General features: G+C 48.8%; 1 protein-coding gene across 1 annotated transcript in view; it reads right to left on the bottom strand.

The window, feature by feature from the left end:
• NUP210L (nucleoporin 210 like) overlaps positions 1 to 21,927 on the bottom strand; it is a 28,630-nt gene extending 6,703 nt beyond the window's left edge. Inside the window, 30 exon segments of the mRNA XM_087943127.1 lie at positions 16 to 190; positions 577 to 668; positions 1,302 to 1,460; positions 2,292 to 2,423; positions 3,259 to 3,339; positions 3,553 to 3,732; positions 3,943 to 4,005; positions 5,242 to 5,374; positions 5,929 to 6,056; positions 6,214 to 6,342; positions 6,934 to 7,035; positions 7,144 to 7,248; positions 8,673 to 8,761; positions 8,986 to 9,178; positions 10,155 to 10,328; positions 10,921 to 11,139; positions 12,142 to 12,287; positions 12,936 to 13,134; positions 13,455 to 13,610; positions 13,706 to 13,843; positions 14,587 to 14,727; positions 15,478 to 15,584; positions 15,998 to 16,066; positions 16,834 to 16,992; positions 17,671 to 17,803; positions 18,005 to 18,155; positions 18,869 to 18,962; positions 19,256 to 19,387; positions 20,965 to 21,101; positions 21,713 to 21,927. Coding sequence (XP_087799253.1) covers positions 16 to 190; positions 577 to 668; positions 1,302 to 1,460; positions 2,292 to 2,423; positions 3,259 to 3,339; positions 3,553 to 3,732; positions 3,943 to 4,005; positions 5,242 to 5,374; positions 5,929 to 6,056; positions 6,214 to 6,342; positions 6,934 to 7,035; positions 7,144 to 7,248; positions 8,673 to 8,761; positions 8,986 to 9,178; positions 10,155 to 10,328; positions 10,921 to 11,139; positions 12,142 to 12,287; positions 12,936 to 13,134; positions 13,455 to 13,610; positions 13,706 to 13,843; positions 14,587 to 14,727; positions 15,478 to 15,584; positions 15,998 to 16,066; positions 16,834 to 16,992; positions 17,671 to 17,803; positions 18,005 to 18,155; positions 18,869 to 18,962; positions 19,256 to 19,387; positions 20,965 to 21,101; positions 21,713 to 21,891 — 4,095 coding nt within the window. The 5' untranslated portion in view covers positions 21,892 to 21,927.
• Between the last annotated feature and the right edge of the window lie 1,083 nt (positions 21,928 to 23,010).

Raw genomic sequence — 23,010 nt, 5'->3', positions numbered from 1 at the left:
CCCCAACCCCCTTACCCGCACGCCCGTGATGACCGTCTGGTTGGCGCCAAAGAGCTCCAGGGAGGTCACCTCCAGGACCGCTGTCCCCGTGACGGCCCCGGCCTTCAAGAGGCCATGCCCGTCCTCTTCGATGACCGAGGAATTCGGGAAGCACTGCAGGATCTGGGTGCTGACAAAGGCGGCCCCGTCCCTAAAGAGAGGAAGGGGGAAGAGGACGAAGCGCCCCTTTGGGTAAGGAAAGGTGTCCGTGTAGAATATTGCTAGGGTCTTTTATAGGGGTTGCCAACAGAAAGGGACGGGGGGGAGGGAAAGGGGTTTGAAAGAGCAGTGATGAAAGAGCTGAAGAAGCTTCTTGGATGAAGAAGCGAAACGTCTTCAGAAGAAAAAAAACAGAAAAGTCCAGTGGCCTCTTTGGGGGAAAAAAACAACCAAAATCACCTTTGGGAGACAACCAGGACCTGAGAATCTCCACAGACATATCTTTTTGAAGGCCAGAGTTTTTGTCCGCAGGGCACCTGGTTTCCCATCACCTCTGCGGAGAAATATGACCCCTCCCTGAGGACCATCGCTGGGCACCTGTTTGTAAGTAACTTGAGCTGCGAATTCATGGACATCAGGATCTGCTCCACGGGGCACTCCGGAGAGAAGAGCTGAAGTTTGTCGAACACCTGTAAGAAAGGAAGCAGTGGTGGGATTCAATTTTTTTTTTTTTTGCTACCGGTTCTGTGGGCTTGGTGGGGCGTGGCGTGGCTTGGTGGGCATGGTGTGACTTGGTGGGCGTGGGCTTGGTGGGCATAGCAGGGGAAGGATACTGAACAATCCCCCTTCCCTCCCCATCCCACTAACCTGCTTTCCAGCTCCGTTCTCCTCGCAGGGCAACCAAAGGAGACCCAGGCGATCTGCTGTGGGCGTGGCTCGGTGGGCGTGGTGTGGTGAGTGAGGCTCGATGGCTTGGTGGGGCGTGGCAGGGCGGGAAGAGTATACTGCTAAATCCCCCTTCCCTCCCCAGCCCACTAAACCTGCTTTCCAGCTCCGTTCTCCTGGGCTGGGCAACCAAAGGAGAGTCCCAGCCAATCAGCTGGGACTCCATGGGAGGCACAGAAGAGATGGGGGTTGGCGGGGCCAGTCAGAGGCGGGATTGGCCGGCTCTCCGAACTAGATGGCATCAGGATTCTTGCCAAGGGAAGAGGGTTGGACTAGATGACTTCCAGGGTCCCTTCTAGGATTCCTTGGGAACAGCCACAGACGGAGGAAGGAAGACCAAGCGGAAGCGCCCGTCGGTTGTTCTCATGATTCCTTACCAGGATCTGCACCTCGTCCGAGAGTTCGGTGACGTTGCCTTCGAACTGTCCGGCTTCGGCGTCCGAAGTCCTCACCGCCACCCTGAGGCTGGTCCTGCCCGCGGCACGGGTCTGGACCGCCATGGCGAAGTTGCTCTCCGGAGGAAGGGCCAGCGAAATCTGGTGGGGGAAAAGTCCCTTGGTGGTGAGGTGAGGTGGGCGGTATATTGAAGGTGGTCCTCGACTTACGAACGCCATTCCGGTCGCTAAGCGAGGCATTTCTCAAGCGCGTACAGGCCCCACTTTAAAAACAGCAGCTAAAGGAATCACCGCAGTGGGTTAGTCACGCGGTCGTTAAGTGAATCTGGCCTCCCCATTTATTTGCAAAGCCAGAAAGTCGCCAAAGGGGACACTATTATTTTCAATTTATATCTTATCTTAATTCCTTTTTCTCTAAATGTTCTCAAATCTTATTCTACAGTCTAACATTCTTATTTTTTTTAATTCTAAATTCATTATACCTTTATACTTTGATCTGTCACATTTGCAATTTTTGCCACATAGCTTTATTTCCTTATTCAACAAATTCCATCTTAAATCTAATAATTCCCCCAAAATTCCCCCTTTAAGTATCAAATTGGAGCGTACCACCCTTTTATCTTATACACCCCTCAATTTATTCCCCTCAATTTAACCATAATCAAAACATCATAATAGAATCACTAGATAAATATCAGATTCTAGTTTAATAATAATAATTTCCTAACCACCATATCATGAGTGATAATGTTAAGTCAGGGACGGAGTAGTGTCCCTGCACGTGGGATAAATCTATTTAAATATAAATAAATATGTTTATATTGATATTCTGAGTCTCAGAATCCCTCAGCTAGTTGAAGTTCACCGCCCAGGTTGAGAAACGCTGCAGGAGAGCCCTTTTTTGGGGGGGGGGCAGGGGGGGCTAAAATGGGGCCAGAGGGTTTGCAAGCAGGGAGGGAGGGTCCTTCACACCTCCGAGTGCCTGGGGAGAAGGTCCAAGATGTCTCGCTTGCTCACTGCCCAGTGGAAGGTGAGGGGTGGGCGAGAGTTCCCAAAGGAGAAGGGAGTCAGGCTGCTGGTCAGGCCCACGACGTAGACGGGCATCTGGAAAGAAGAGAGAACAGGGCAACCGAGTTGGGAGGGACCCTAGGAGGTCTTCTAGTCCAACCCCCATCCCCTACTGAAGCAGGAGACACTATGCCGTTCCAAACAGGTGGCTGGAAGGAAGGAAGGAAGGAAGGAAGGAAGGAAGGAAGGAAGGAAGGAAGGAAGGAAGGAAGGAAGGAAGGAAGGAAAGGAAGGAAGGAAGGAAGGAAGGAAGGAAGGAAGGAAGGAAGGAAAGTGGGAGGAAGGAAGGACATCATGGAACTGGAAAGGATGGAAAAGGAGATAATGGAAGGAAGGAAGGTGATAATGGAAGGAAGGAAGGAAGGAAGGAAGGAAGGAAGGAAGGAAGGAAGGAAGGAAGGAAGGAAGGAAGGAAGGAAGGAAGGAAAAAGAATAGCAGAATAACAAAGTTGGAAGGGACCTTGGAGGTCTTCTAGTCCAACTCTGCTAAGTATATAGTATCAACCTTGTTAATTCTAAAGACTGTTTTTTTCTGTTTTTTATTCTAAATGGTCTCTGATTTATATACGTATATCTATATGTATGTATATGCATGTATATGTATGTATGTATAGGTAGGTAAGTAGGTAGATAGGTAGGTAAGTGGGTGGGTGGGTAGGTAGGTAGGCAGGTAGACAGGTAGATCGATAGATCAAGGGTCCCCAAACTTGGCAAACTTTAAGACTTCTGGGAGTTGAAGTCCACAAGTTGCCACGTTTGGAGACCTCTGGATTAGATAGATATAGAGATAGAGATATCTATGTATAGGGGGCACCCACAGATTTTCAGGGACGGGGCGTGAGACACAACGGGGTGGGCTCGGGGGACCCACCTGGGTGCCGGTGACGAGTCGGGTGGCCGGGGCATGGATTCGAATCATCCGCAGCTGAACCACTTCCAGCTCAACTTGATCCTGGTGGAGGGAGGAAGGGGGGGTATGAACTAAGCATAAACTTGTTTGGGACCCATCAGGGGCCGTGAACGCATATACTTCACGGCCACTGAAATAAAAACAAAAATCACAACAGTGTGTGATTGTTACTGTCTCGGGAGGCCCGGAAGGGGTAAAATAAGAGGGGGTCCCAGGTGAGGGGAGCATCTGCCAGCCCGCCCTGGAAACGTGTACCTGGGAGAAGACAATGACTTTTCCCGTGTCTTCGTTGACGGCCCGGATGGTGCCCAGGATAAAGGCTGTGCCCACGGCCTTGGCGCTGACCTGCCCCAGCCCGTTCACCTCGGCCACGCTTCGGTTGCTGATGGAAAAGTGGATCAGGGACTGAGGCTGGGGTCCCCCTTCCGACATCACCTGCGGTGGGAGGCAAAGCATTCTGGGGGTCAGGAAGACCGTTGCATGGAGGGGGGAGGGGGTTTCTGCTTTAGACGCCCCCAAAAGTCAGCCCCTATTCTCCGCTCGGGTGAGCTGACTTCATCTGGGGCGGGGGGTGACCACGCAATCTTCGAAGAGAAGCCGCGACCCCATAAAGTGGCGTTGTCTGCTTGGGGATCCTGGTCTCACCTGCAACATGTTGCGTGGGATGAGGGTCATTTTTTCAGGGAACAGCCTGAAAGGGGGGAACACCTGGCAAAACACACAACAGTGTCACGTTAGTCCTGTGAGAAAGAAAGAAAGAAATCTATACATACATAAAAGTGAAATTATCCCTCAAGCATCATCGCAAAATCTCCAGAACCGTCAAGTCTACAAACTTGAAATTGGACCTGTAGGTTCCTCTGGGCTTCTAGGGGCTCACTAAGAAAGGATTTTCCAAATGCCCTCATTTAGAGCATTTCCTATATTGTTGTTTGTTGTTCCTATATTAATTATTATTATATTATTATTATTATTATTATTATTATTATTATTATTATTATTATTATTATTATTAAACACGCTCTGATGCTCAGGAGTTCTACTCATACTCCCCACCTGAAAAGAAATCTCTTCCAAATGCAAAACACAAGCAGAGGAGGTTCAGTTTCAGAGCACCAAGCAGCTTCAGTACAGAACAGTTGAGCTAAGCCACGCCCAGGCTCCTTGCTGTCTCCTTCTTGCTCACACAGCAAATACTCTTTCAGTTTCCAAACAGCTCTCAACTCTCTCCTACACTGACAGGACGCTTGCCAGGTGAATACTGATGGATGCTGGTAGGCAGAGGCAGAATCCACCCCACCCCCCCATTTTCCTCCCCCAAAACTAAACCCCACCACACAGTTTCATAGCAAAGCACAGGTATCCACTAGTAAAAAGGTAAGAATGCAGCAACATCTGATTTTACCCAACAGACCGAAGAACAAAGACCTTGCTATGATAATTCATGGATCCTTCTTTAAAAAATAAAAAAATAAAAATCACAAATCTTTTAATTTTGCAAATCTCTTAACTGACAATTTTAAATCTGCGACCCTTTTTCAATTTGCAAATCTTCAGATGTATAAAGGTTCTCATTTGCAAATCTTTTTTTGATTCGCAAATCTTTAAACTGATAAAAGACTGGCAAACTTTTTAAATTTATAAAGATTTTCGTTCGCTTCCATTTGCAAATCTGTAAATTTACAGAGACTTTTCGTTGGCTTTCGTTGGCCAATCTTTCCATTGATAAGGATTTCCATTTGGAAATCTTCTAATTTACAGATCTTTTCGTTGACGAAGCTTTTAATGTATCAATCTCCGGGGAAGACAAACTGTTCAAAACTGTGAAAAAATCGATCGATAGAAAAGTAAAGTTTGACACTGGTTTTGTAGATGCTGGCAAAGCCTCTTCCAAGCAGTTTCTAGCAGGGTTTGACGTTGAGGGCTTGGCTTGCGTGGCCTTACCTCCACTTTCCGTGGCGGGGACGTGAATTTGACTCCCATTTTGTCCCAAGCTGTGGCCACTAACGTCGTCTGGCCAACTGCTACAGCTCGGAGCATGTAGACTTCGGAATAATCGCCGAGTTCCTCCATCGGCCTTCGAGAACCAGAGGGGAAAGACTTATACAACAAAGAGAAATTGGGAGGGACCCTTGGAGATCTTCTAGTCCAACCCCATGCCCGAGCAGAAGGCCCTGTGCCATTTCAGGCAAATGGTGGTCCCGCGTCTTCCTAAATACCTCCAGCGATGGAGCACCCACCACTTCTATCCCACTCTGGAGGGATAGCTGAAAACCTCCAGTAATCGACATCATCATCTTTTAAAGAAACCCCATAATCCCTTTGCGGGGTGAAGACTGGGCAACTGAATGGAGGTGAGTGTTTTTACTGGCCGGATGCCTTTTCCTGTTGCCAGGGCGGAGTTTTGTTCCGCAGATGATATTTCTCATTGTGCCCAGAGAGAAGAGAAATATCAGCGTCTACCGAGGATCGAACTCACAGCCGCCTGATTGTGAGGTGAGAACTCCACCTCTATCATCCCGTTCTCAGCCATAAGGGATACCCCAGACTGGGGGGATTCTCCCCCCTTTGCCCCTCGGGGCCGGCTGGAGCCGAAGGTGACCAGGCCAAAGTTTCCGCAAGAAGACTTACGTCAGGCTCACGATCGGAGAGGCAGCTTTGAGCTGGAGGTGCATGTAGGTGAAATATTTACTGCGGAAAGCCGAGCGGTGAGACCCCAACACTCGCACCGAGACCAGCACGGACTTGCCAATCTCAACCTGGGGGAAGAAACCAAAAAAAAAAAAAGCTGCAGGGGATCATTGGCAAGACAAGCCTGGATTGGCTGTTTCTTTTAAGGGAGGAAAGCGCTTTAGAGAGAATGAATGGTGGTTAAACGATGGTCAGACCCGGTTCTCCAACAGGGTCCTTTCTCACCTTGTCAATCAAATCCACTTCCAGTTCGTACATGTTTGATACTCGCACGTAAGCCGTAGCCGGTCCCAGGAAGGCGAGGCAGAGGTCGTAGATCTCCAGGGCCAAAGAACCAGGCAGAACTGGAACTACCTGGAAAAAGCCACCATGAGCCCAAACTGGGAGGGTAAAGTCGGAGCTGGGTGGTGTGTTCGTAGCTGTGCTTTAACCCAGTTATAGTCCCCTGGCAAATCTAATAGCAATGGTTCATGTTAGGGAACGGTGTGGTTTCTAGGGTCGGCATGAATACGCAGTTAACAACGAAAGATAAATAAATCTTGATTTCATGGATCAGAAGATGTTTTGCAGAACATCTGAACTTCTAACATGTCCTACAAAACATCTGAACTTTCAATGTGTCGTACAGAATATCTGAATTTCCAATGTGTCCTACAGAACATCTGAACTTCTAACATGTCCTACAGAACATCTGAACTTTCAACGTGTCCCACAGAACATTTGAACTTCTAATGTGTCCGAAGAACATCTGAACTTCCAATGTGTCCTACAGAGCACCTTTTGAACTTGTGACAATCAACTCAAAGTGACAACCAACGAAGCTTCCTGAGCTTCAAGATGCTTGTGAGGATCGTATGAAATGAAGGGGACCGGACCGGAAATGCTGCTCTCTCTCCTCTTCCCTGCAGAAGGATCTCCAAGACCAGGTGCCACCAGGGCACTCACCTGGATGGCGCTCTCCGTTTCCAGGTAGGTGATGTTGGCCATGTCCTGGGTGCTGCTGTTGACGAGGAAGTACCCGGAGCCTTCCACCAGAGCAAAGACCTCCTAGGGGGGACGCAAAAGTACCCAGAGATGTCGTAAAGGCTTCCGAAACTCCGATAAAAGCATCCCTTGGACGCCCCAGAGCTGACTGAAGCCAACCCTTGGTCCTACCTTGACATCGGGATGGTTGTACATGGTGACGTTATCGGGGACCACCGTCACATCGTCAACCAACAAGAGCTCCACAGCTGCAGAAGCGGGAGAGTTAGAGACCTCCTAAAATGCACAACAAAATCAACAACAAGTGTCTAGGCAGGAGGTTCTGCCCATATGGAAGCCATTGTTCCTTCTACACCAGAGGGTCTCCAAACTTGGCCACTTTAAGACTTGTGGACTTCAACACCCAGAATTCCTCCTCCTCCAGTCATGTTAGCTCAGGAATTCTGGGAGTTGAAGTCCACACGTCTTAAAGCTGCCAAGTTTGTGGACCCCTGTTCTGTATGTATCAACAAGGTTGGTTCTTTTGATTTTCACTCTCTGGGAGCCCATTAGTTCCCTCAACATCTCCGGTCTGTCAACTCATAAAATCTAAGTATAGTACAGTATATAAAATCATACATTGCAATGTCCTAAATACTTCAGCTTCCACCATAACAACACAAGAGCAAACAATAGATGCAAACTCAAGGTAAACCGCATCAAACTTGATTGCAGGAAGTACGACTTCAGCAATAACAGAGCGGTCAATGTCTGGAATACTCTACCCGACTCTGTAGTTTCTTCCCCAAACCCCAAAAACTTTAACCTCAGACTGTCTACTATTGACCTCACCCCTTTCCTAGGAGGTCTATAGGGGGCCTGCATAAGCGCACCACCGTGCCTACTGTCCCTGTCCTATGGTTTATTTTTCTTATATGTATCCATGTATTCATAACTATGTTTTTACTTATACCTATTATCTTGTAAGCAATTGACAAACCAAATAAAATAAATAAAAATAAATAAATATTTCTCTGGTCTTTTTAGAGTTGCCAACAGAAAGGGAGAGGGGAGCAGCGTGGCAGCTTGGAAATGAAAGTGCATTCCATCAATGTTTTCAAAAATAGTAACTAGGTGACTGAAGTTTCTAACTGGAAAACATGATGGATGACTCTGGGCTATGGATGTGTCCCATTGGAGAATATGAATTATGATACACCCAGGGGGTGGGAAGGGAAACCAGGGTCAAGGACGACAATGAATGCTGTGTCTCAGAGTCGGCTACACCCAGGCAGTGCCAGACATGGTAACTACCAATAAATTCTTTTAAAGTCTTGGAAGTTTGGCTCGAGACTCAGGATTTAATTGGGGGCAACTGCAGGAATCCTGACATTGTCCTTCAAAAGGAATATATGTCCTCAGGAGGTTCTGTTTTGGATGGCGACCATCCACCGAGAAGTTATGGAAGCTAGGGTTGAAATGGACCCTTCGTTTGTGGAAAGGATTCGAACTGAGGAGCTCATTCAGACATGGAGAACCCACCCACCTTCTGGCGTCGCCCAACTGCCCGTTATTTCCCATCTTGCCTTCTGAGATAACACACACAACAGGCTCTTGGTCTCCTGTGTGATGCTCTTCAGGTGTTTCGCACCCCTTGCCTTCTCAAAACTTAAAACCTTCCCCACCCACCACCTTCTACCCAGCCTTCCCCTCGCACTCACTTTTGGGCTACCTCTCTCCAAATATTTCACAAAGTTGACCGCAATCAGAACTGTCCCTTTGATCTGGTGGACCTCCAACAGCTGGTGTCCTGGGGGGAGCCCAATGGACGAGGGAGGAGGAGGAGGAGGAGGAGGAGGAGGAGGAGGAGGAGGAGGAGGAGGAGGAGGAGGAGGAGGAGGAGGAGGAGGAGGAGGAGGAGGAAGAAAAAAAAAGAGACGTTAGAAGGAAACTTCTTGAATGCTATCTGGAGAAGACACAGAAAATGGCTGAGGGACCTCTATTTTACTGGAAGAGGATAATGCTGAGGCACACCGTGGAGCCTCGTCTGTCCGGTCCCATCATCCTTGTCCACCATCTGCATGGATCTCGGGTGAGTGAAGCGAGCCAGGCTTTCGTTGGCCGAGGTCCACTCCAGGATGAGAGAAGAAAAGTTGTCGAACTTTCTCCGGTGCTGGTCAAACAACGCTAGCTCCAGAACGGTGTTCCTCAGGCTGGACACGGGGACCTGAAAGCATTCACATTCCCCTTTCATTGGAGAGGCACATGGAGAATGGTATGAGTTGTGGGGTCCTGGGTGTTCTCTGATTACCAAACCAGGACTGATGATGTTACTTAGTTGGGCCATGAAAGGTCTGCAAGAAAACCACCCAGCTCAGAGAGCACCAAGGACCCCACAGTCATCCTCTTTCTCCTTTTCTTCTTCCTCCTCCTCTTCCTCCTCTTTCTTCCTCCCCCCCACCCCTTCTAGCACTGATGTCATTCCCTAGTTGGGTCATGAGACGTCTGCAAGAAAACCACCCAGCTCAGAGAGCACCAAGGACCCACCCTTTCAACCCTACAAAGCTACAGATATTCTCTTTTAAAGCTATGCATCCCACGTTACTGTGAAACCAAGAGGACTGTTAATTTGGCAAAGGAAAGGTATCTTGAAATGTCTTAACCAGAGGATTACAAGGAAAAGTTTCAGAACTGATTCGTCGGGATGGAGAACCGATATATATATATATATATATATTTTAAAACTCCAGTTCCATCAATCGAAAACTTGCTTATGAATGAACGCAAACTTTCATCGGCGCTATTTAGCCAGGCCAAGGGTCCACATTCCGGAATGATGGATCTTGCCAACCTACAGGGCACATTTGATTTTTTTTTTTTGTTGGGTCTAAAGAATTCAGCCACGCGTTCCACTCGGCCTCTTCAACTGGCCGTTTGCACCAAGACAAATTCCTTGTGTGTCCAATCACATTTGGCCCATAAAAAGAATTCTAATTCTAATTCTTCTAGCCAAATCGCTAATGTTTCACTACGTGAAGTTGATCTCCAGGGTTATAACCTTTCTCGGTCATTAAAACAAACTTGAAAATAAAATGACAAAAAGGTTTAGCGGCTATGCCTTCAAAGGCCCACATTTCCTCCCCGCCCCCTCCCAGACGAGAGGACGCCTCCATTGGCAAAGGCGCCTTGCCACCCGCACGTACCAGCTGCTTGTGGTGTTGAGGCAAGGGACACGCCGGCGCGCCGGCGGCCAACTTGTACACGGGCGTAACGGCCATGCTGGCTGGGTGGGCACAAATGAAGCTGACTTGCACCATCTCCACGGCGGGGCTGGGATTGAGCACTCCGGGGTGGTTGCCCACTTCGAAGGTGAAGACCTTTGGGGGGATGAGCGGGGAAAAAAGGAGGGGGGAATGGATGGATGGCCTGAGCTGTGCCACTAGTTGAGGGGACAGCCAGGCTGAGGATGGCAGCTGGATGGCAGGGCAGAGAGTTACACGTCAAGGGAAAGGAGAAGCAGCTCTCACCGCGTTCTAGCACGAATACACGGTTTCGGTGATCCTCAACCCAGGAAACATGAAGGTGGAATAAGAGAGTTGGAAGGGACCTTGGAGGTCTTCTAGTCCAACCCGCCCCCCCACTCAAGCAGGAGACCCTGGCTGTCCATGCTTTTCCTAAAACCTCCAGTGATGGAGCACCCACAACTTCCGGTGACAAGCAGTTCCACTGGTTAATTGTTCTCACTGTTGTGAAGTTTCTCCTTAATTCCAGGTGTCTGAGAAACTTCCACTATTGCCTTTCCTTCCTTCCTTCCTTCCTTCCTTCCTTCCTTCCTTCCTTCCTTCCTTCCTTCCTTCCTTCCTTCCTTCCTTCCTTCCTCCCTCCCTTCCTTCCTTCCCTTCCTACCTTCCTTCCTTCCCTCCCCCTCTTCGGGTAGAAAGAATTCACACACACACCCTCCTCTTTCACCTGCTCCCCCAATTCCAGGCAGGTGACTCGATAAATGTACTGGTTCTGCTTCCTCCGAGCCGGCAGCCGAATTTCTGCCACGTGGAATTTCTTATCGTCCGTTTTCAGCTCCAGGAAGAAACGGGACGGCTCTAACACCCAGGGGCCGGGACCCCCCTCAAAGACCATCTCCTTCGTGGAATGCCAGGTCACCAGGGCCAACTGCACAGGGTTCACGGCCTGGAGGAAAACGGGGAAAGAGATTGCCGGAAGACGTGTCGGGTTTCCTGCCTAGGCAGGGGGCTGGACTAGAAGACCTCCAAGGTCCCTTCCAACTATTCTATTCTATTCTATTCTATTCTATTCTATTCTATTCTATTCTATTCTATTCTACTACTCTACTCTACTCTACTCTATTCTATTCTATTCCTTGTTCTATTCTATTCTATTCTATTCTATTCTATTCTATTCTATTCTATTCTCTATTCTATTCTATTCTATTCTATTCTATTCCTTGTTCTATTCTATTCTATTCTATTCTATTCTACTCTACTCTACTCTACTCTACTCTACTCTACTCTATTCTATTCTATTCCTTGTTCTATTCTATTCTATTCTATTCTATTCTATTCTCTATTCTATTCTATTCTATTCTATTCTATTCTATTCTATTCTATTCCTTGTTCTATTCTATTCTATTCTATTCCTTGTTCTATTCTATTCTATTCTATTCTATTCTATTCTATTCTATTCTATTCTATTTTCTATTCTATTCTATTCTATTCTATTCTATTCTATTCTATTCTATTCTATTCTATATTCTATTCTGTTCTGTTCTGTTCCTATCCTCTATATTCTCTTCTCTTCTGAATCCTGTCCTGTCCTATCCTATCCTATCCTATCCTATTCTCTTATCCTATCCTGTCCTATCCTATCCTATGTTCGTAGGGGGGTGGGCTTTCCAGTTTAGAGCAGAGAAAAAATGTGGAGGAAACCTGGCAGAACAAAGTTTCCAGAATTACAGACAGATTTTCAAATGCGGGGGGAGAAAGGGGGGCTCGGTTTTCTGCAGACACGACCAACATCCTTGATGGCTCACCACCTTGATTAAGGACTACAAAAATGAGGAAATGTGGGAGGGAAACTCTCTCTCTCTCTCTCTCTCTCACACACACACACACACACACACACACACAGAGCTTCCCCTCTTGAACCGAGGCCAGGCCGAGACCCCCTCCTCACCTTGAGGGGTTCGTAAGCCACGAAAGTGGCGCTGGCTTCGAAATACTCCTCGAAGACGGTGACGCTGGCCGTGACTAGGGTGTGCCCCAGGGACTTGGCGGTCAGCTGGAGGGTGGAGCAGAAGGTGGCGCCGACTTTCGGCTTCCCTGCGGAACCAGATCGTGGCTGGTTTGGGGGAGGCAGAGGATGACGAGGACCATAATCCAAACCCTTCCCAACCTCCTGGACTGGCCCCTTAGCTATCGGTCCCCCAGACTCCAGGGTAGAAAGTGGGGGAGAGCCTGAATCCTAGCCCCGTTTCAGGCAGGAAAGCCGGCCGGGTGACTTTGGGCCAATCACCAGGCGACTGGGAGTTCTAGTCCTGCCTTAAGACACTGGATCTTAAGACCTTAAGACACGAAAGCCAGCTGGATGACTTTGAGCCATTTCCTCCCTCTCAACCCAACCACCCCTCACAGGGTTGTTGTTCTAATGGGAAGAAGAAGAAAAAAACAGGAGGGAGGGAGGAGTTATTAGATAGGTTTGCCAGCTTGTGTTATAATAATAATAAAAGGCAGGAACAAAGTAAACAAATAAACATCTCTGTTGTTATGGTGTTGTTTTTTTTCTCAGCAAATTTTTGCACGAAATCCTGCACAATATTTCACGGAAGAGATGGATTGGGAGGGTGGGGTGGGGGGAGCAATGAAGAGAGAGAGACAGGTGCCTCCTCCAAAGACCCACCTGCAGGCCAAACAGCCTGCCCTCAGAGGCGCTCTCACGAACCAGGAAAGCTGGTCTAATGAGGGTTTTACCTTCTTCGTTCAACACAAAGACCCCTTGCTTGTCCATGCTGACGTCCAAGGCCAGGAGCGAGCAGTCGGTGAAAGCGGTGGCCACCTCCGTCTTCTTCTCAACGTGGTACATCGCCAGTTGCACCTCCAAGTCCTGGCCGATCTCGGCGTCGGCGTGGAAGGGAAGGAGCTCCATCTTGGACAGCTTCAGCACATACACCTGGGGTGGGATTCAAACATTTTTACTACCTGTTCTGTGGGCATGGCTTGGCGGGCGTGGCAGGGGAAGGTTAGGTCAAGTAAAAAATACTCCTTTGGTCCTTTTAGTTGCCAGCAGAATGGGAGTGGGGGAAAGCAGTGCATTCCTTAAATGCTTCAGATAATTGCTAGGCAGCCAAAGCTGTTGGCACGCAAGATTATTACTGGAGAGCATGATTGATGACTCTTGGCTATGGATGTGTCCCAGTGGAGAATATACATCCAGGGGTGGGTCAAGGGGGAATGAAGGATGTGTCAGAGCCAGCTCTTCAGGGCACTTGCCTGGATTTCTCCAAAATGGAAGGGGTTCTGCACGTCCCTGGCCTGCACTGCGCTTTGGCCCTTGGTGAGCCCCGCGGCGACGATGCCTTTGACAGTGACGGTGGCCACCGACTGGTTGGAGGAGGTCCAGGTGAAGTTGCCGCTGCCCCCCTCCACCTGCAGAGAGGCACGGGCAGGGCTTCAGAGGAAATAAGGGACACCCCCACCAGGACCCCCCTCCCCGCAAAACGGAGTCCAATGGCACAGCTGACCTGGACTTTGTAGCGGTACAAGAGATCCAGGGAATGGTAGGGGAAGGCTAAGAAGGAGGGGGTCAGCGTGATGGGAAGGTAGATTTTTATTTCTTGCTCGTGGCTGATGGGGGAGACAAAATAATCTTCCAAGCCGCTCTGCAGGCAGAATTTAAAAAAAAAAATGGGGTGGTTTTTTTTGACAGCTCTCTCTCTCTCTCCCTCCCTCCCTCCTTCCTTCCTTACCTCCCTCCTTCTAATCCTCCCATCTTCCTTCCTTCCCTCCTTCCTTCCTTCCTTCCTTTCCTTATCCCTCCTTCTCATTTGCATCTCCTTCCTTCCTTCCTCCTTCCTCCTTCCTTCATTCCTTCCTTCTTTCTTTTCTTTTCCTTCCTTTCCTTCCTTCCTTCCTTCCTTCCTTCCTTCCTTCCTTCCTTCCTCCCTCCCTCCCCTCCCTCCCTCCCTCCCTTCTCCTTCCTACTTTTTTTTCCTTTTTTCTCCTCCCCTTCTCCTGCACAAACCCCGTTCCCTTCCAGCACTGATGATGTTACCTATTTAGGTCATGAAATATCTGCAAGAAAACCACCAAGTTCACACCGGCACCTCACAGAATAATCTACGAATTGGGCAAAATCATTTAAACGGCTCCAAGTTCTTTTCTTGGTTTTACTTGGTTGAATATTTTAATGAGATGTGCTAAATACATCAGGGTTGACCCCTTCCAAACCCACCACACCCTGTTGTTGTTGTTGTTGTTTTAGAAAAACATCCCAGGCCCAGTTGGGAGATCAAACGTGCAGAGTTGCCCCTCTTTAAAGTTATTTGAATGATGACTTCAAACTAAAGACAGCAGGCCAGGGGAAAAAAATCCCTCGGCTGGGGAAGAGCCTTTGGGTCCCTACCTGGAGAAGCACGGAGAGCAACATGGCTTTCATCACCGTCACTCCTTCCTTCAGCACCCGAACGGTGTGATAGGAGCCATTCGCGGAAGACGTGAACTCCTCGAAATATTCCTGGGGAAACTGGTGTGTTATTCGGAGGTTCTGGAAAGGCAAAATGATAATAATTGAAAAGGATCTGAGCAGGAAAAGGGAAAAACTTAGCAGCGAGGCCAGGTGGAGGAGATGTAAATTATAGGCAGTCCTTGATGTCAACAACAACAACAACAAAAATACTCCTTTGGTCTTTTTAATTGCCAGCAGAAGGAGAGTGGGGGAAAGCAGTGCATTCCTTAAATGCTTCAGATAATCGCCTCGGCAGCCGAAGCTGTTGGCACGCAAGATTATTACTGGAGAGCATGATTGGTGACTCTTGGCTATGGATGTGTCCCATTGGAGAATATACATCCAGTGGGTGGGGGGAAGACCAGGGTCAAGGGGGAAATGAATGATGTGTCTTAGAGTCGGCTGCACCCAGGTAACGCCGACATGGTCACTCCTAATCAATCAGTTTTTTTAAAACTCTGAGAGATGCGGCTAGAGACTTATGATTTGAATGGGGGTGGATTGTCGGAGCTCTGCCAACCGGCTGACACTAGTTACTTAGCAACCATGAGACCTTCCGGAGGGCCTACCTAGGGAGCTGGATTCGACATTCTGACAGTGGCGACATGACCTTTGGCCTTTGGGTTCAGCCTGGGTTCACTTAAGGACCGCAGCCTTTGTCTAATGACAATGCTGTACAAAGGTCATAAAATCGGGTGGGTCACGAGCGACGGCCACGGTGGGCAACTTCCCTTAGGGTTGTCATTTGAGGTCTACCTGTACGCAGGTTTTCTCCCGATGCCTACTCACGTCGGAGGGGTAGACCCTGGTGCTGGATTTGTCGAAAACTTCGACCGTGACGGTGTATGTCCTCCTCGCTTCTAAGACCCACCGGTTCCCCGGCTGGACCGTGAAGCCTATAAAAGGATGGAACGAGGGGAAGCTGGAGACGACGCCGTTCTATCTGCCCGTCTTCATTCGGGGCAGAGAATCGATCAGGGTTCCTCGTTTTAAAATGGGTGGGGGACTTCAGTTCCCAGAACTAGAGCAGGCTGGCTGGGGGGATTCTGGGAGTTGAAGTCCAGCCATCCGAAAATCCCCAAAGCTGAGAAACACTGTTCTAGATTGGAGCCACTGGAGCAGCAGCCTGACCCAGAGGTGGTATTCAGAGCCAGTTCGGATCAGTTCTGGAGAACCGCAGAGGGAATTTTGAGCAGTTCGGAGCACCAGCAAATACTCCCTCTGACTGGAGATTTTGCAGTCTCCTTCCCACCAAGCTACGCCCACAGAATCAGCAGTAAACAAGTTTTTGAACCCCTCTGCTTCTTACCTAGAAATCCCGGTTCTACCACATATATGGTGCAGTTCGGAAGGCCTAGCGATCCCCGCATGTGGATGTCTGAATGCGCCCGTAAGGAATTCAACTTTTTTTTCCTCTTTTTTTAACTGAAAGGGGGGGGGTGAAACAGGAGGGCGGAGGAGTTTCTGCTGGCTAAGCCAAGCAGATCCCACTGGAAGGGTAGGCTCAATGCAAAGGAAAGGGGATTTGGATGAAGGGGCTTACTCGTGAGGAGGGTGGCATTTGCCCTTCAGCACAGCAGGGAAGGAAGGAAGGCAAAGAAGGGAGGGAGGGAGGGAGGGAGGAGGAAGGCAAAGAAGGAAGGAAGAAGGAAAGAAAGAAGGAAGGAAGGCAAGGAAGGAAGAAGGAAGGGAAGGAAGGAAGGAAGGAAGGAAGGAAGGAAGGAAGGAAGGAAGGAAGGAAGGAAAGAAGGAAAGAAAGAAGGAAAGAAAGAAAGAAGGAAGGAAGGAAGGAAGGGAGGAAGGAAGGAAGGAAGGAAGGAAGAAAGAAAGAGAAAAGAAAGAAAGAAAGAGAAAAAGAAGGAAAGAAAGGAAGAAAGAGGGAAGGAAGGAAGGAAGGAAGGAAGGAAGAAGGAAGAAAGAAAGAAAGAAGGAAAGAAAGAAGGAAGAAGGAAAGAAAGAAGGAAGGAAGGAAAGGAAGGAAGGAAGGAAGAAGGAAGAAAGAAGGAAGAAGGAAGGAAGGCAAGGAAGGAAGGAAAGAAAGAAGGAAGGAAGGAAGAAAAAAAGAAGGAAGAAGGAAGGAAGAAGGAAGGAAAGTTGGGTCAGAGGTCATGAGAATTACCTCCAGTGACCACTAACAAATGATACTCTTATGGACAAAGGCCAGATTCACCTGGCCCAGCTGGAGGGCGGTGACGGTGGCTGTACTGGTGTCCAGTTGGGCCACCGGGAGAAAAAGAAACCCGTTGGGTGCCTTCACTTCATCCTGCAGCTCCAGCTCGTAGTGCTCCAGAGGCAGCTCAACCTCTGCAGGAAAAAAAAGGGGGGTTGGAGAACCTTCTAGCAACGTTGACAGGTGAACTGCTCCCTCCCCAACAAGCCACTTCTGTTAGCCATCTTGCCTCTTCCGGCCCAGCCTCAAAACCAGCCTCGCTCAGCTGGGGATCTGCAAGAGACGTGGCTCCAGGGCAATTGTTCCTCGCTCCAGCTGCTTTCGGAGCTGCGGACTTCAAGTCCCAGAATCCCCCTCCAGCTCAGCCACTTCTGGGAGCTGAAGCCCGCAGCAATTTTCCACGGCAAATTTCGATTTGGTTTATGGCAGTCAGAGACCAGGACAAATAAAAACGCAGCTCTTTTAAAGCCTCTGAATTTGGGAAAAGGCCGCTCCGTCAAACGCTCCTGCTCAGTGTTATTTCCCTCAAAACAGCAACCGGGGTTCTCAGGAGGGACGTAACCATGGCTTAACAAACAAACCACACCTGGCTAAGAAGCTGCCGGAAGCTAGCGGGGTGAAGACCACCAGCTTTTGAGCTTGAGATCGCCAGGAAAACGGTCCGCGGATTCCAGGTGTTCCTCACTCGCCCTGAACAAGCCTTCGTGGTTCACCGAACGCACCCGGGGGCTCTTAGCGACAGACAGGGAGGGGGGCTGCCAAAACGCCCTGAGCAACGTTGGCGGGGAACAGGGGCAGTCGCAACGGCCTACCTGTGATCTTTCCCTGAACTATTTGGCCAACTCTGTATTTGATATAAGCTCCCACGAGCAGGAAGACATCGTAGGAAGGCATAAGGAAAATATTCTCCAAAACCAAGAGGCGCACCAAAGCCGCGGCGACTTTCTGGGCGAAGGGAGGGAGGAACAAAGCAGAGGCTTGAGAGGGGCCTTCTCCCCCTTCGGTTTGGGGGGAGCGAGGCGGGGTGGCTGGGGGAAGTGGGCAGAGCTGTGGAGGGCACCCTCGGTTGAACCGAGGGGGCCGATCCCTGGCTGACCCTGCCTTGCCACCGACCCTTCCCACGGGGCCCTTATCCGTCTGACCCACCTTGTAAACAGGGTCCTGGATTCGGACCTTGATGACGGCGGCCCCGGTTTTGATTCCCGAGACCAAAATCCTGTCGCCCTGTTTCTCCTCCTTTTCCATCTGGACGATGTAGTCGGGTGGGGAGTATTCCGCCTCGGAGTACTTCAAAATCCTGGAGAAGCAGCAGCCCAGGTTTCAGAGGAGACAAAAGGAACAGCTCCTGCAATCGTTTGAACATCCATCCCTACCTACCTACCTACCTACCTAATCTATCTATCTATCTATCTATCTATCATCTCATCATCTGTCTATCTATCTATCATCTATCTATCTATCTATCTAGTCTGTCTATCTAATCCATCTATCTATCCATCCATCCTTACATCCACCTCCCCACACCCTATCCATCTACCTACGTATCTATCTACCTATCTATCCATCTACCTACCTACCATCCATCCACCTATCACCCACCTACCTATCCATCTACGTATCCATCTACCTACCTACCATCCACCTACCTATCCATCTACCTACAACCATCCACCCACCCACCTATCCACCCACCCACTTACCTATCCACCCACCTACCTATCCATCTATCTACGTATCCATCTACCTTCCTATCCATCCATCCATCCATCCATTTGCTCATTTACCTCCAACAAGTTTGCTCACAAAGGCGACCGCAACTTAACCTGGTTTAATAGACATTTTGTTTCCAGGATCGTAGGCATCTCGTAAGCGAAAGGTGTGTCGGGTTTTTTTTTTAAATTAATTTTTTACTATCTATTGCAAAAGGCTGTTCCCAAGACTTTTTAAACTCGACTCTGCTTCTGGGGATCACAGAGCCGATTTGCCCTGAAGCTCAGGATCCCGCCTCACCTTATTTTCTTGGAGAGCTCCACGTTTTCCATTTCGTCGTCCTTGGCGACGCTCCACTCAAATTCCAGCCCTTCCAGGCTGCTGAAGGTGTTCCCTGCAGAGAGAAAGCCGAGCGTAAGGGCTTGTGGCCATAATAGATGGGAGGACCATCCAGTATTCCAATTTTTAAGAAACATCTCTACAAACCCTCCCCAAAGGGTAGATTTTTGTTTTTCCCCTGATACCCAAAGCACCACCATGAAGGTAGCAGGCAGGTATAAAACGGCCTTAGCCAATGCTGGGAAAAAGGCACCGCTGGAAAGGCGCATTATTTCTCTTGCTCTGCCCGCTTCAGGCGGCTGGGAAGGTGGATTACGGAAAGGGTTGGGCGGGATCTGGATCGGGCACCTTCGGCGTCGAGAGCTCGGACGCTCAGCTCCAAGGGAGAGTCTTCCACGTAGATCTCCCGCGTCCGCGAGACGATTTCCACCTGCTCGATCAGATCCACGATGATGTCACAACGGAGCAAGTGGCCCGTCACTGGAAAAACCAACCACAGTGTTGCATCCCCTGCTCTCTGGCTGCCAGCCAGCAGAAACAGGGTCCGGTCAACCGGACAAACCAGGTCTTAAACCGTCTCGAATCTCACCTTAGCTTAGAACCTTTAATCCTTGATTTGGAGGATCTAAGAAAGCAGCCTGGTCCCAACGCTCGTGACAAGAGCTGGGCAGCCCCTTGTCTGAAATGGTATAGGATCTCCTGATCGAGCAGGGGTTGGACTAGAAGACCTCCAAGGTCCCTTGCAACTCTGTTATTCTGCTATCCTTCCTTCCCTTCCCTTCCTTCTTCCCTTCCCCTTCCTTCCTTCTTTCCTTCCTTCCTTCCTTCCTTCCTTCCTTCCTTCCTTCCTTCCTTCCTTCCTTCCTTCCTTTCTTTCCTTCCTTCCTTCCTTCATCACAGGAGGTTTTTAAGAAGAGACTGGACAGTCCCTTGTAAGAAATGATACAGGGGCTGGACTAGAAGACCTCCAGGGCCCCCTTCCAGCTCTATTCTGATTCAATGTTTATTTATTTTTTATTTATTGACTTGATTTGTCCATCGCTTACAAAATAATAGGTATAAGTATAAACATGAGTAAGAATACAGGAAAGAGGTACGATTAAATGGGGACAATAGGACAGGGACGGGAGGCACAACGGTGCACTTATGCACCCCCCTTAATGTCCGTTTTTCCTGTCTCTGAATTGCTAAAGATCCCAACCAGCCTGCCGGGAAAGGTATTATTTTGTAAGAAAAGGCCACTTCCCTCCCCTCTCTGTTCTTGCCAAAAAAAAACCAGAGCTGAAACTAAACATCGCGGATGAGTTTCTGTCAATTGCTTTGAATGCTCAGCAGAGGCCGCTGGACACAATGGGAAACCTATCCCATCAACTACGGTCCGGCTGCTGGCCAAAGAGCTGGCCATTGGCTGCCCCTCTGAGATAAGGCGGGTCCAGCAGCAAACCCTGCAGCGATTCCAGGTGGGATACTGTTTAATGTTGAAGAGTCTGCAGGAGAATGTTCCAAAGAATGAAAGAATGAATACTTTATTGGCCAAGTGTGATTGGACGCACAAGGAATTTGTCTTTGGTGCAAATGCTGTCAGTGTCCATCAAAGAAAAGAGTCAAGAATCAAGAATCATCAGGTCCAGCACTTAATGATAGTCATAGGGTACAAGAAGCAATCAAATCATACTAGGAAACAATCAATAAAAATCGTAAGGATACAAGCGACAAAGTTACAGTCATACAGTCACAAGTGGGAGGGGATGGGTGATAGGAACAATGAGAAAATTAATAGTAATAGTAATGCAGACTTTGTAAATAGTTGGACAGTGTTGAGGGAATTATTTGTTTAGCAGAGTGATGGCGTTGGGGGAAAAACCGTCCTTGTGTCTAGTTGTTCTGGTGTGCAGGGCTCTATAGCGCCGTTTTGAGGGTGGGAGTTGAAACAAGTCTACGTCCGGGATGTGAGGGGTCCGTAGACATTTTCACAGCCGGGGAGGGACAGGGGCAATCCCACCAATCGGAATTCTTGAACTGGCAGCGTCCCCCTTCAGCTTCCTGTCTCCACCTACCTATCTCCTCTGCTATGATCACACTGGCTAGCTTGGTGGCCTGCAGAGAACGGGCGGTGAGCAGCGCCTTCTGCGAGCAGACTGTCCCGTTCTCGTATATTGGATCGATGGTGACTGTGTCGTGGCGGGTGGAGTACCTACAGGGCAAAACTTATTCATAATAACTTATTCATAATAATGTTTCTTGAATCCTCCATCCTTCAATCAATGAATTCCCCCCCCCCCCACCTCAATTCTGGATGAATAATTAATAATAATATTTTTTCCAATTCTGGATGAATTAATCCTTTTTCAATGTTGTATTAATAGTTCCCCCCCCAAATTTTGAATGAATTATTTATAGATTATTTTTCAATACTAGATGAATTAGCCCTAGCAATATTTTTCTCTCTCCAAATTCTGGATGAATTATTAATACTTTTTCAATAGTTTCTCCCCCACCCCAATTCTGAATTAATTAACAATAGTGTTGTTTTTTTCCAATTCTGGATTAATTTTTAAAACTTTTTCAATCTTGGATATTTTTCCAATTCTGAATACATTGATAATAGCAGATCTTTTTTTAATTGTTCTTTTTTGTTGCAAATTTTGGATTAATTAGCAATCGATTACCCCCCCTCCAAAAAAATTCTGCCTGTATTAGCATAGCTTTTCCTAATAGGACTTCCGGGTGTTCGCCCCGCCCCACTCCGTGACGTCACTCCCCCGCCCGTTCTCCCCTCCTTCCCGTGAGGCCCCGCCCCCTCACCAGGAATAACAACCGCCCTCAGCGCCCAGCACGAAGGGCACCCGCTTATCCCGGCTGAAGGGCAGCAACACTTTCGGCACGTTCAGCTTGTAGGCTCCCGCGGGCCCCGTCAGAAGCGCCACGGCGAGGAGGAAAAGCGGCGGCGGCGGAGCCCGACCCGGCCGGGAAACCGCCCTCATCTTCGAAAGGAGCCCGGCCGCCGCTCCAAAAATGGCGGCCTAAAACGTTGCTCCTCGCGCGCGCGTGCTGTCCTTGCGCGCATGCGCCGCCCTGGCCGCATGCCAACTTCGCGCTGTGTCCTCGGCCTGCGCGTGCGCCCTCGCCCTCTTCTCGCCTCGTGCTTGTGTGTGGGGGAGAGAGGGAAGCTTCCTCGCGTTTGCGCCTGCGCGGACTCTTGATTCCACGGATTTATTTATTTTTTTACATGGAATTTGAATTATTCCATGTTATTGTATTTATCGGATTTCTCAAGAATCAGCGACGAGAAACACTTTGCAAAAGGAGATTGGCCATCTCTGAGCTGCAATACTGTAGAACGACCAAGAGAGGGCAGCTGGGGACACTCTGGCCTAAACTCTGGCCTTTGCTGCCATCTAGTGGTGGTGCCAAGACTTGCAATGCAAAAAAAGAAAAAGTTCAATGCAACTGGCCGTTCTAGAAATTGGGCTCTTCTTCATGGTGAACCCCAAATGTTGGGGGTTAGTTAATTTCTACCCTTATGGCCTAATGGCAGTCTTGCCATTACGCCAGAAACTGTGAACACATTGGGCTTGAACCATCAACTAACCTGGACTTTCTGTGGTTGTGTAAATTTAACAAGACCGTCTGGTTGTTGACTTACTACTAGATTGTGGTCAATAAAAACAATTTCCTTACCTATTTTGTCCCAATAATTTGGAGACCTTCCCTTCTCCTGATTTCTCACAGATGGGGGCTCTCATAGGCTGCCTTCACCCTAAACATGGATTGGATGAGCAAGCCACAACTAAACCAAGCTTACCCCATACATTTCCGTCATCGGAACCCATAACTCAAATGTATGAATGCTACACAAAAGTCAGGGCAGGTGTGGGACCACCTCAGGCCAACCCCACCACCCAGCCAGTCCATTCTTAATTCAACAACTGCCACGGCTCCCTTGGTTTCCTGTGCTAGAAGAGGCAGCTAAACACAAATCAAAGTTCAGCTTACAACAGCTCATTTAGTGACTTTGATTTTATGATGTCACTTTTTTAAAAAAGGACCATTTTAGGCACAATCGTTGCTGCTCATATGATGGAGTCGTGTGGTGGCCTAGA

This window comes from Notechis scutatus, chromosome 14 (genome assembly GCF_049901735.1).
Source record: "Notechis scutatus isolate UNSWTSFEM ecotype Mainland chromosome 14, rNotScu1.2, whole genome shotgun sequence".
Taxonomy (NCBI): domain Eukaryota; kingdom Metazoa; phylum Chordata; class Lepidosauria; order Squamata; family Elapidae; genus Notechis; species Notechis scutatus.
Note: the sequence above shows the minus strand (reverse complement) of the source record. Positions and strands in the feature narration are given on the sequence as shown.